The sequence below is a fragment of the Leopardus geoffroyi genome, chromosome X (genome assembly GCF_018350155.1).
Source record: "Leopardus geoffroyi isolate Oge1 chromosome X, O.geoffroyi_Oge1_pat1.0, whole genome shotgun sequence".
In the NCBI taxonomy this organism is placed as follows: Eukaryota; Metazoa; Chordata; class Mammalia; order Carnivora; family Felidae; genus Leopardus; species Leopardus geoffroyi.
The window spans coordinates 82,190,122-82,202,110 of NC_059343.1; the positions used below are offsets into that span (position 1 = coordinate 82,190,122).

Consider the following 11,989-nt stretch of genomic DNA (forward strand, 5'->3'; position numbering starts at 1 on the left):
ATAAACATTAAAAAAATAAAAATACCCTCAAAAAAAAAGAAAATAAACATTATAAAAATCATGCATGGAAAACTGGCTGGAGATGAGAGACTGAGAATGCTGTACCTCCTGCATTAACAAATATATACTTACTGTAAAAGAGTCCAATAATATAGAGGTGTATAAAATATAAAAGTCCCCCTCTCTCCTCAGCCTTGCTCCCACTTCTCCAGTCCAACTTCCCAGAGGCAACCAGTGTTCACAGTTTCGCACTGTACCCTTCTCGACATTTTTCTGGGAGTGGGGCTAAGATTAGATTACCAGTCATGTTCCCTGCTCTAGGGGAGCACCTTCAAAGCCATTAGGGTGAGTCCCTCTGCCCTGTCTCCCCCTAGACCACATCCAGTGAGAACATGAGGGACTTTGCCACAACTTTAAAGAACAAATTCCGCTCAAAGCATTATTTCAGCAAACACCCTCAGCGAGGTTATCTGCCTGTGCAATCAGTGCTGGAGGCTGACTACAGTGAGACGTGAGTACCAGTGGGTGGGCACAGGCTGCAGGCCTTGCTGAGCTGGGGATGTGCTGTGTAGGGGCTGAGTCCCACATGGGCTAGAGGAATGTTCCAAGGCAAACCTGACTAGTAACAAGGAAGTTCAGCTTGTGCCTGACAGGAATCTGGCCTGAGAAATAGATTAGAATCCAGTCTCTGTATCCTGTTCCTATCAACTCTTTCCCATCTCCCTAATTTGGTGGTAGGGGGTGGGGAGGGTTGTTGTAAGGTAACAGACTGCTCAGCTACCCATTCTTTGGCTGCCTGAGTCTGCTGCTTTCTTCTAGGCTGGCTTCTTCCCCGATGTTGCCACACGCTGACACACACTCCCGCATTGAGCATTTTGCCAGCAGGTACCACTGGGTTTGGAGGAGGGAGATTTTCAAGAGTCTAAGGGGGATGGGGTTTTCAGTCAGGGCAAAGAGAATGGAGTCAAGACCAGAGGGACGTGCATAGTGGGGTATGTGGCAGCCAATGACGCCCAACACTTAAGGGCAGTTGGGGCAGCCATCAAAGCTAATGATCCCACTGTGGGATTAGAGTCTTGAGATGAAAACAGGCCCCACATCCTGCTTTCCCTTCTGTTCCTGCTCTTTCTTCCCAGGCTTGCTGAGATGGAAAGTCAAAATTGTTCCTTCTTTAATGACAGCCTGTCCCCGGATGACAGCATGTAAGTTTTCACAGCTGCTTATTTTCCAGGAATAATTTTCTTTGGGATCCCCCTGCCACAATTTGGGAAGGATATATCCTCAAGATGGTGGGGGGAGTAGGGTGGCTAGGGTCCTAGAAGCCCCAAGGAAGGAAAGCTGCTTTCTGGGCACAGTATTTGGTAATAGAAGCTCTCTATTGATGGATTTGCCATCTGCCCAGGTCCCTTCCTCTTGTAAGCTCCCATCTTTCTATGCCTAGTTTTGAAGGAAGAAGAATATGCCCTCATTTAAAGTTGCAGAAATGAATCATTATCCTATGCTCAAGATGCCAAAGCCCCATCTAGTGCCACATCCTGGGGAGACATCAGGGACTTAACTGAAGTGTGACTTGAGAGATTCCCTGGTGCTATAGGTCAGAGAAGGGGCCCTTTATTCCTAGGGAGATTCCTGGCATGTTCAGGAGGCTTAGAAGCTGCTGGCCCTGATTGGGACTTAGGCAGTGAGCCCCTGGGTGGGTGAGGAAGCAAAGGAGGATACGGTCAGGGAACAGCACAGAATGGGAAATGATTGGCTCATTGTTTCCCAGGGAGCTTTAGGTAGAACCCAGAAGCCCCAGAATCCTGAAAACCCTCTCTCTTATACCCTCAACCATGACCTCTGCCATCTTATTTTTTCATCCCTCTTAAACCTGAATATATAGCCTTTCCCTTTCTATGTGACTTAGAAGTGAATCTTCCAGCATATGTATCCTGAGGCCTGAGCTGGAAGCTGAGAACTCATGCCCTGTGATGTTTCTTGGTTCAATGCCTGGCCACCTCCTTTTCCTCTCCCCACACCCATGCAGAGATGAGGACCAGTACCTGCTGCGGCACTCCAGCCCCATTACAGACCGGGAGACAGCCTTTGGACAGCAGGCTCCATGCAGCATGGCCACAGAAAGCAAGGGGGAGCTAGAGAAGATCCTGGCACACTTAGAGGATGAGAACCGGTGGGTATGGTGATGGCACAGATCTGTGTGGGTTTGAGAGTCAAACAGCTTGAATTTGAGTCTTGATGCTTCCACATCCTAGCTATGTGGCCTTAAACGAGTTACTTATATTCTGTGATCCTCCATTTCTTCATCTATAAAATAGGGATGATGATAATAGTATCTACCTCCTAGGGTCACTTGTAGAATTTCAAAGGAAATCAGGCATATAAATGTGTTAGCCAGTACCTGGATTATCATAAGGTTCAGTAAACGCTAGCTATTATAATAATTAATTGAATCCTTTGAACTCAACCCAAATATTTTCAAGTACCCAGTAGATGCAAGCAGAGAGAATGCAAACACAGAGAATTACAGAAGACAGTATTCATGTCTCTGCCCTCAAGGAATCTTCAGTGTTAGAAATGGAAAGAGGTACTTATCACTTACTGAAAGTAATAAAACAAGAGGAGAGTGGCACTGCATGTAGTGTTTGAAGACTGGCAGAGGGAAGGTGAAGATTACAAGGATGACACTGATGTCCATAAAGTACGGGTGGCAGTAGGGGTCTGAGGAGGGTCCAAGCCACTTTGGGGGAACTCAGTAGAACCCAAAGAATTCCTCAGAACAGTGTTTCTCAAACATTAGTGTGCATACAAGTCACTTGGGGAATTGGGTAAAATGCAGATTTTAATTCACAGGTCTGGGGTGGGGCCAGAGTTCTACATTTTTAACCAGTTCCCAGGGAGGGGCGAATGCCCATGCTGCTGGCTCACAGACTACTTGGAGTGGCAAGTCCTCAGAACAGGACTGGTCTGCCAAATCTTCATTATTGGTTCAAGACAAGATAAGTAGAGAATAAGCTTTTAGAAACTTGTATAGCAATTTGACACTGCCATGTCATCCAAGCACATAATTAGTGGACTTTTCATTGAATAAGGTATAGACCCATTTGAGTGTTGTTGAACTTGTGTGGCATGTCATGTGTGGCATAAGCTATGTACTAGCCATACGCATTTGGACCACTCATTGGTTCACAGTGACTTGAAAACCACCCCCCACCCCCGCCCCAGGATTTTGTTACAGATAGTTTGAGAAGCACTGTATTAGATCAGCAGTGGCCTGGCCCTGGAAAACATTGGTGAGGGAATGGTTCTGTTGCAAAAGTAATGTCCCCTAAAGCAGACCATCTCTTTGTAACCTGTTTCTTGATGACTCAACATGGGTGTTCAAAGTGGGCCAAAAAGGCGGGTAGTGGAGAAAAGAGGCAAGATGGGTGGTCTTTTGTTTACATCTTCCACTGGAATCTAAAAATCTACAAATGGAGTAGGTGAGTCAGTGGCCCTAATGCCTCATTTATTTGCAGACTGTGTTTCTGTCTGATTTTAAGGTCAGAATTAATCCCTGAAACAGCACATCAAAGCCCTAAGACATTTGTTATATGAAATGTCAGCTCCCTCTGCTCCAAGGCCCAAGGATGGCAGAGTAAATGACATATGTGCTGGAGAAGAAATGGATATGGCTGTTCAACCAAGAACACAGCTAGGGTGGGGGTGGGGGTGAGAGAGCAAAGGGGTTGCTCACACTGAGGTATGAGCAGACATCTGGGACCTGGACAGTCAATACTTTGTTAGGGCCATAGGTCTTAACTCCTCTGTCCTTGGCAGGATTCTCCAGGGAGAGCTGAGGCGCCTGAAGTGGCAGCATGAGGAGGCTGCCGAGGCCCCCACCCTGGCTGAGGGCTCTGCCGAGGTAGCACAGGACCACCACAATGAGGAGCTTCTGGCTGAGGCCCGGATCCTTCGGCAGCACAAGAGCCGCCTGGAGACACGCATGCAGATCCTTGAGGACCACAACAAGCAACTAGAGTCTCAGCTGCAGCGCTTAAGGGATCTGCTCCTGCAGGTGAGGCTGAAGCCTGGGAAAGGACCAGAGCAGCCCCCGAGGGGAAGAGAGGTGGAGAGCACAGCAAAGGGGTGGAAAGAAAGAGCTCCTTGGCAGTGGCTGTTGGATGACTTTCTAAAGAGAACTGGGCTGACAATTAGGGAAGGTGGAGGAAGGAAGGGGCTGGTATGTCTCATTGCTTGGCCAATTCTGGGTGCTCACTTCTCCAATGACACATTTGAATCTGGTATTGAAAGAACAAAGTTCAAAGAATCATCTGAAACCTTGATTTTGCTACTATGATGTTTTCTAGAAAGAAGCAGGTTTGAACGGCCAAGAAAAAGTTTTTCTGGGAAGGGAGCTCTTTGTTAATGTTTGTCCCTTTCCTCTTTGAGAAGTAGTATATGTGATATAGTGAAGCTATGGAGTCAGACAGCCCGGGGTTTGAATGTGACTCTGCCAATCATTGCCTGTCAGGTGTTAAGAGTGACTTACCCTCACTTATCCCCAGTTCCCTCATCTGTAAAACAGGGATAATAATATATCAACTTCATGGAATTGTGAGCATGTAATGAGACAGTGAATTTAAAGAATTTAGCACGATGCCAGGAATAGTAAATACTTTGTAAATGTTACTTGTCACAGCTGACCTTTAAACAACACAGGTTTGAGCTATGTGGGTCCACTTATACGTGGATTTTTTTTACAGTACAGTAAGTGTATGCTCCCTTCCTTATGACTTTCTTTTTTTTCTTATGACTTTCTTAATAACATTTTTATTTTCTTTAGCTGACTTTATTGTGAGAATATAATATATAATACATATATATAACAGTTCACTATGTTATCAGTAAGTCTTCTGGTTAGCAGTAGGCTATTAGGAGTTAGGTTTTAGAGAGAATCCAAAGTTATATATGGATTTTTAACTGCACACAGGGGGGTTTGGTGCCCGTAACCCCTACATTGTTCAAGGGTAAACTGTATTGTCACTCTATGTACCAATACCACCCCATGCTTCTTCCCCAGATCCTCCAAGGGATAGCCTCTAGATGAATTCCTGGAGGTCTTAACATATGATATTATATCACAAACAGAGGATCGGGTGTACAACTCTATATTTTCAGAGAGAACTAGGTTTTAAATAGCTTAATTATAGCCAAGATGACAGCAAGAGACCTTTAGGTGCAATGCCATCCTTATACAAACTGGGAACCTTTGACACATGTTGTCGAAGGAAGAAGGTAACTGGTAACTATTCTAAGAAGTTTCTTAAAAGGAAGAGCCACTGTTTGGGGCACTACCAAAAATTCTTAAAGTCCAAGGGCAAAGAGATGGGCATGAGGTCTCCCTTCTAAGCTCAGGAGTCTGTTAAAGTAAGGTCAGGAAAACAAAGCCATTTAAGTCATGCCTTACCTCTTGCTAGCCACCCACCGAACCAGATGGCAATGGCTCTGCAGGCTCGTCCCTAGCTTCCTCTCCACAGCAGTCAGAAGACAGTCACCCCCAGGAGAAGGGACAGACTACTCCAGATACTGAGGCAGCAGGTAAGTTCCTCCGGCTCCTCCCAGCCCCTTCTATGGCTTCATCCTGGCCCAGATCTTCCCAAGGCTCTGCTAGGGCTGGGACTGGTTTCTCCTCATGGCTTTGAGCTTAGCTTCGGGGATGATGGGCTTATTGATGGATTCATTTGTTTGCTTATTCTACACATGTATATTGAGCACCTTCTATGTACTAGGCATTGTGCTGGAACAACACAAATGCTGTAGGTTTGTCCTTCAGCTGGCCGCATCTCACCTCAGCCCCTTGTCCTCATCAAGGAGTCTCTAGTTCTCTTCCCAAATCTTTCTTTTCCAACATAGATGATGTGGGGTCAAAGAGCCAAGATGTCAGCCTGTGCTTAGAAGACATCATGGAGAAGCTCCGCCATGCCTTCCCCAGTGTGCGAAGCTCTGATGTGACTGCCAACACCCTGCTGGCCTCTTGATGGAGCCAGTTCCCCATCCTATAATCCACAGTCTTCTGGTTCTTTCTGGTCAAAGTCTTCCTTCAGCCTTCACCCAACATTTCCAGTCCCTACCAGGCCCACATTCCTCAGCCAGAGTTATTTGGGCTCTGGGCAGCAGCAGGGACCCACTAGTATGTGAAGTGGATGTGTGAGGACTGGGGGAGGAAGACGCATGATTCCTCCAATTATAGAAATGTGCCCTTTAATCCACAAGTTTGAGATCAGTCCCTTAAGTATGTCTCTGTTGCGGTCCAGGCAGATGCCACTTGGAAGCCATTCAGATGGGGACAGAGAAGCTGCCTTACAGAGCTAAGCAGTGCCCATCAGCCCCTTTCCCTTCTCCATGGAATTATGGAGATAAGGAAACCCAATGACTCCAGGGTTCCAGCATTATGAACCCACAGGAATTAGTCCTACACTCTGGCCCAGCTCAGGGAGGCAAAAGAGTATCTCTGAGACTTCCCCCTATCCCCAAAAAAGTGCCCCTGAAAATGTCTGGGCAGCATGTGGCATACTATAGTTTGACGGCATATCTCTAGTCATCCTGATGCTACCTAGATGTTGTTTCCCCCTTGAATATCTGCAGTTCCTTCTGCCTCAGGCCCTGGCAGGCTTTCCTCAATGAGGGGGAACAATTCGTTCTGATTCCTACTTACACTTTACATTTGGAAGCATTAAAGAAATACTTAGGGCTTTGGTTTTTTCCCCAATCATCCTCTTTCCTGAAGGCTTCAGCATCCTGAGACACCAGCTGAGTTGCTCTAGGAACCAGCTGAAGCCACCCTTGGCTCTTCTGGGTCTGCCCTCAGAGCCCTGGGGTAGAGGCAGCAGCTTGCTCAGCAAGCAAGTCTTGCTCTACTTGGGTGAGGAAGGGGAAGCCACTCACCAGCCTGGAGGAGTGTGACTGCCCAACACTCTTGCAGGCTGTGACCCTTCTTTCTTTTAGGCTGAATCAGATGAAGTGGCTCACTGTCCCTAGCTAATCATAAGGCAGATGCAAGTGGCAACCTTAAATAGTGGCCTCTTCCTAGGAGCCACTGGCCACACATCAGGAAGCTGGCCACGTTCCACCCAGACAACAGCAAGGCCTTCCTTTGCATAAAACTGTTCTTTCTAACTCTGGAAGGTGAATCCAATCCTCAAAGGAAACTAACTCTTCCTAGGCTACATATACCATAATCCTTTTATCCAGAAACTGTTCGAAGTAGATAGCGGGGTTGGGGGGAGGGGTAATGGGCTTGGAAAATTTGAACAGTCAAAGCCCACTTAGGCAGTTTTCTATCAAAAGAAGCTTTATAACCTAGAGCCCCGCAATTGACTTAATTTGCCTAAGTTTATATACATATCTATCCTGCATACCTACTGTACATCAGTACTCCCCTGGCCTTGCTCACACATTAAACTCTAATACCTCTCAAAATATTAATGTTCTGCCTTGCTCTTTGTTAGCCCCAGCCTCTGGTTGGACTGATAGATGCATCCTGTCTGCCCCCCCTAGGATGTCTCTCCATTCATGTCTGGGGTAAGCTATCCTTAAGATCAAAGCCAACAGAAGCCTGTGGCCACAGTGGAATCTAACGGGAAGAGTCACTCTGTTCTCTTCACTCATTCAAAATTTCGTTCCCTTGACACCTGGGCCTTGGATGAATTTTCCTGGGCTCCCCTAAACAATGGTTCAGGTGCCAAAATAGAGCAAATGTGAGTCCTACTCATCGCATGCAAACAAGAAGGAACAGATGGGCCTTTATTGACCTTTGCCAGGCTTTGACGCAGAGAATACCCTCCAGCTCCTTCCAGGTCATAAGTCTGGCTCAGGGACTGAAAGAAAGCAGCAGTTGCCACCAAGGTCAGGAGGGTGTGAGATAGTTGGGGTGCTCTGTTATAATAAAGCAGTAGGCCAGTGGGTAGAGCTTCTGGGAGGTTAGATTTATCTGCTGCAGGGGAAGGAGGGCAGCAGCTTTGATCCAGAAGCCTAGGATTACCTCCTTCTAGAATTTCCAGGGAGCACTAAGCCACAGGTCCAGGGCTAACCACATCTGCCTTAGTGCCCATGAAGTCTCTGAATGGGAGGCCTGGGTATCTGGATGTATGGTGAACAGGTTGTGGGTGGGCAACAAACACAGGGCATGGGCATCTGTCCATGGGAAGGAGGCTGTATTTGTAGGGGCATAGTTTGTAGGCAGGAATGGGGGAGAAGACATTTGCTATAGGTCAGGGAGCACAGGGTCTTTGAGGCATATCCTGCCTAAGGCTTAAGAGGGCAGATGTTATGAAACAATCTTTGACCGGGAAAGTCTTAGAAAATCCTTCCCATAGCCCCCACCTCACCCAAGAGATCTTGGGCTGCCAAGGGCCTGTGGCAACTGTGGTGGACTAGGCATAGTAGAGAAGATGTAGATCTTGCTATGTAGGATTTGTGCTGTAGGTGGACCGACGCAGCAGGTTGAATTCTCACTAATGGGGTCACTGACACTGTGTGTGTGGTCCTGTGTGTACCTTAATGCCTGAGGTGAGTGTATCACTCAAGGGTCCAGTGACAGTCACTGCAGCATGTGTGGGCAGTTTGCCCTCAGTGAGGTAAATGGATCCTTGGGCACGGTGAATCCAAATTAGGGTGAGATTTACTGAGATGTGTTGTATGTTGTTAAGCATCTATCATGTATCATGTCTCCTAGAGGTATCTTTTTTGTGTGATGCTGCATAATTTATGGCCCTGTACTGGAGGAATGGTAAAGGAGGAGTTTTCTGGGTAGGCAGCCTAAGGAAAGCCTCTGACTTGTGAGAAGGAACATGAGTGTTTGCTGGGGTTGTTGTCAAGTAGTATCAGGGAACAGTTAGGACTGATAGGCGATTTATTCTCGACAGGATTTGGCAGAGGCCAAAAAGCTGTTATGAAGGTGCCTCTGCTCAAATTGAGAGCAGGGCAGGGTCATGTTGACTGGGAACTTGTTAAAAAAGGCTGACTGGCTGCAGAACATCAAGCTGTTTGTTGGATGGTTCCCTAAAGAGGGCTCTACCCAGGAGGATACATGCCCTCCCCTCCAGAATGGCAAGGCTGAAATCAAGGCTCTCAAGTGCCCATTTCTATCAAGGCCCAAACTTTAAAAATATTTCTCTGTAGAGAAACCTGTTTGAGTTTCTCATACTCCAGGAACTGGGCTGGCAGGCCACAGTAATGAGAAACCCTGACGTCAGGCAGAGGCCAATGCTGGGAGATAGACGTTTTCCCTCCAGGTTAATTTTGAGGAATACCCATGCTGCCTGAGGTGTGTGTTTGGAATCTGGGCTCCATGTCCAGCTTCATGCTAGAACATTCCTGGAACACACATTCTCAATGGCCAACTTGAGGCCTCTGAGACCGTTTCAGGCCAAGAATCTCATTAAAGTTCCGCTTGCATAGGTGACAGCTAGCCAAGAAAGTAAGCTATCTCAAGGCGAACAGTCCTGGGAGAGAAACTGGGGGGCCCTATCCCCGGGCTGTGGAGACTGAGCTGCTCAGCTGGGCAGCTCAATCTCTGGGCCTCCGTGCCAAAATCTGGCCCTGGGAACAAAGGAATACTTCAGCTCTTTCTTACTCTTTTAACACCAACGGCTGTGGGAGAGGGAAAGGCTCAAGGCCAGGAATCAGCTCCCAGCCTCCATCTCATCCCACAGCGGCTGCATTTGCGGGCATGGGGGGGTGGTGGTGGCTGCTGAATGTCCTTGCTGTCTCCAGGGCAGTATTGGGTCCCAGAGTGGAGCTTGCTATGCTGTTTGCTGGCTGCAACAACTGGTCTCAGGAATGGAAGTTGGGGAAGGGATTCAGGGCAGGGGGGAGGTGGCCAGGGTGGCACACAGGTCTAGAAATGGGACAAAGTGGGTGGGGCTGGGAACAAATTGGTTAACTTTGCCACTCACTGTGGTGCTTTTCCCCTTTCCCTTGAATTCTGCTTTGAAAAGAATAAATTTGTATTTGTTTACTTTGGTTCTTCTGGTTATACTCTGACTCTTGGGTGTGGGAAGAGAGGGTGGGCCAAGAAGCCACAGGGATACTGCAAAACATGGGCTCCCAGATGAGTTCAACACCTGCTGGACAAAACAAAAACCAACCCACCTGCACTAGCCCCATCCACTACTGTTACCTGGATTGGTTACCTCTCAAGATCCTATACAAATTAGCCAGTTATCCCCTCATGGGACGAGCTTTCTATACCAATGGTTCTTAAGTAACCATCCTCATCAATCTGAGGGAGTTTTCACCAGCCTGAAGCAATGTGAGAAAAATCAGGACAATGCAGTGACTTTCCATAAAGATACATTTACTCAATTTGAAGGTCTATATTTTATTATCGGCATATAATTTTTTGGAGTGTGAAAATGTCCCTGTAACTGGGGAAAAGAAACTATGGCAGTTTTTTTTTAATGCCATTTTTCTAGCAAAATAAGACCCTGGGAGTCCCTCTTCCCCAACACCAATTTTTCTTTTCTCACCAATCTATAACACCACTGTCCAATAGAAATATAATGAGAGCCACATACACAATTTTCTAGCAGCCATATTTAAAAAATAAACAGGTGAATGGGGAGCTTGGGTGGCTCAGTCGGTTGGGCATCTCACTTCGGCTCAGGTCATGATCTCGCTGCTCATGGGTTCAAGCCCCACAATGGGCTCTGTACTGACAGCTTAGAGCCTGGAGCCTGCTTCGGATACTGTGTCTCCCTCTCTCTCTGCCCCTCCCCCACTTGTATTCTCTCTCTCTCTCTCAAAAATAAACATTAAAAATTTTTTTAAATACATAAAAATGAAAAAATAAATAAACAGGTGAGGAGCACATGGGTGGCCCAGTCAGTTAAGCATCTGACTTCTCAGGTCATGATCTTGTGGTTCATGAGTTCGAGCCCCACATCGGGCTCTCTGCTGTCAGCATGGAATCTGCTTCCGATCCTGTCCTCCCCCTCTCTGCCCCTCCCCCACTCTCTCTCAAAACATAAACTTAAAAAATATATCAAATAAAAATAAACAGGTGATATTAACTTTAACATTTAACCCAGTATATCCAAAACATCATTTCAACATGAAATCAGTATACAATGAGATATTTTATATTCCTTTTTTTTAACTAAGTCTTAGAAATTGTCAAACAGGCTGACAGATTCAGCTGGAAAGAAACAAGAGACCTACACAGATCCAGACAATTTACTACTCATAGAAGCCAAAGCAAGATCAGCAATGGTATCACCTCCTTGCATCCCTTGTTCCACAGGTTGCCACTGAAACAAAAGGGGCCCAAGGACATGCAACATGGATAGTGGGACATCCTATTTTTATGGCCTCCAGCTGTACACTTTGGGGGTGGTACGGCAGGAAGTCCTATGCTTAACCTAAATGAGGGAGGCAGATGAGGAACTGCCTCCCAGAAGCCTCCCTCGAGACAGGGAGGTGAGAAATGGTCTTGTAGTGACTTCTCATGAGACTGCCTATCTTCCCATGTTTCTGGAGGATCACAGGGCATTCTGCCAAGGCCTGGGTCAGCCTGCAGTTGAGCCTGCCTACATGGCCTATGCTAATAGTACAAGGTCAGCAGGGCACCAGTTACCCTACAGAAACCCAGTGTGTATTTTACACTTACTGCACATCTCAGCTCGAGCTAGCCAAATGTCAAGTGCTCAAAACCCACATGTGGCTAGTTGATACCATATTGGACAGCACAGGTCTGTAATATATAAAATTTAAAATCACTGGGCTGTAGAAAAAGAAAACTTCATGAGGTATCACTGTGTGTGTGTGTGTGTGTGTGTGTTTGTTGGGGTGAGGTGGGGAGTCAGGGTGGCAATAAGCCTTGGGTGACTGGAGGGCAGTGGGGAAGCAGTTACCCTGGGTTACAATGAGATGTGGCAGCAGAGGGAATGCAAGGCCACTGCAGACGCATGGACTCACCCTTGCCCCTTCCTGTTGTCTTCCCTTCCATCCT

The 11,989-nt window shown here is 46.9% G+C and overlaps 1 protein-coding gene across 7 annotated transcripts in view; it reads left to right on the top strand.

Moving 5' to 3' along the window:
* DRP2 (dystrophin related protein 2) overlaps nt 1-10,002 on the top strand; it is a 101,301-nt gene extending 91,299 nt beyond the window's left edge. For 6 of the 7 annotated variants that reach the window (XM_045471566.1, XM_045471565.1, XM_045471568.1 and 3 more), the window contains 7 exons: nt 375-511; nt 820-885; nt 1,137-1,202; nt 2,027-2,170; nt 3,817-4,054; nt 5,457-5,577; nt 5,893-10,002. In XM_045471566.1, coding sequence (XP_045327522.1) covers nt 375-511; nt 820-885; nt 1,137-1,202; nt 2,027-2,170; nt 3,817-4,054; nt 5,457-5,577; nt 5,893-6,017 — 897 coding nt within the window. In that variant the 3' untranslated portion in view covers nt 6,018-10,002. The remainder of the gene's footprint in view (nt 1-374; nt 512-819; nt 886-1,136; nt 1,203-2,026; nt 2,171-3,816; nt 4,055-5,456; nt 5,578-5,892) is intronic. The other variant, XM_045471567.1, reaches the window with a different exon arrangement.
* The last annotated feature ends 1,987 nt before the right edge of the window (nt 10,003-11,989 follow it).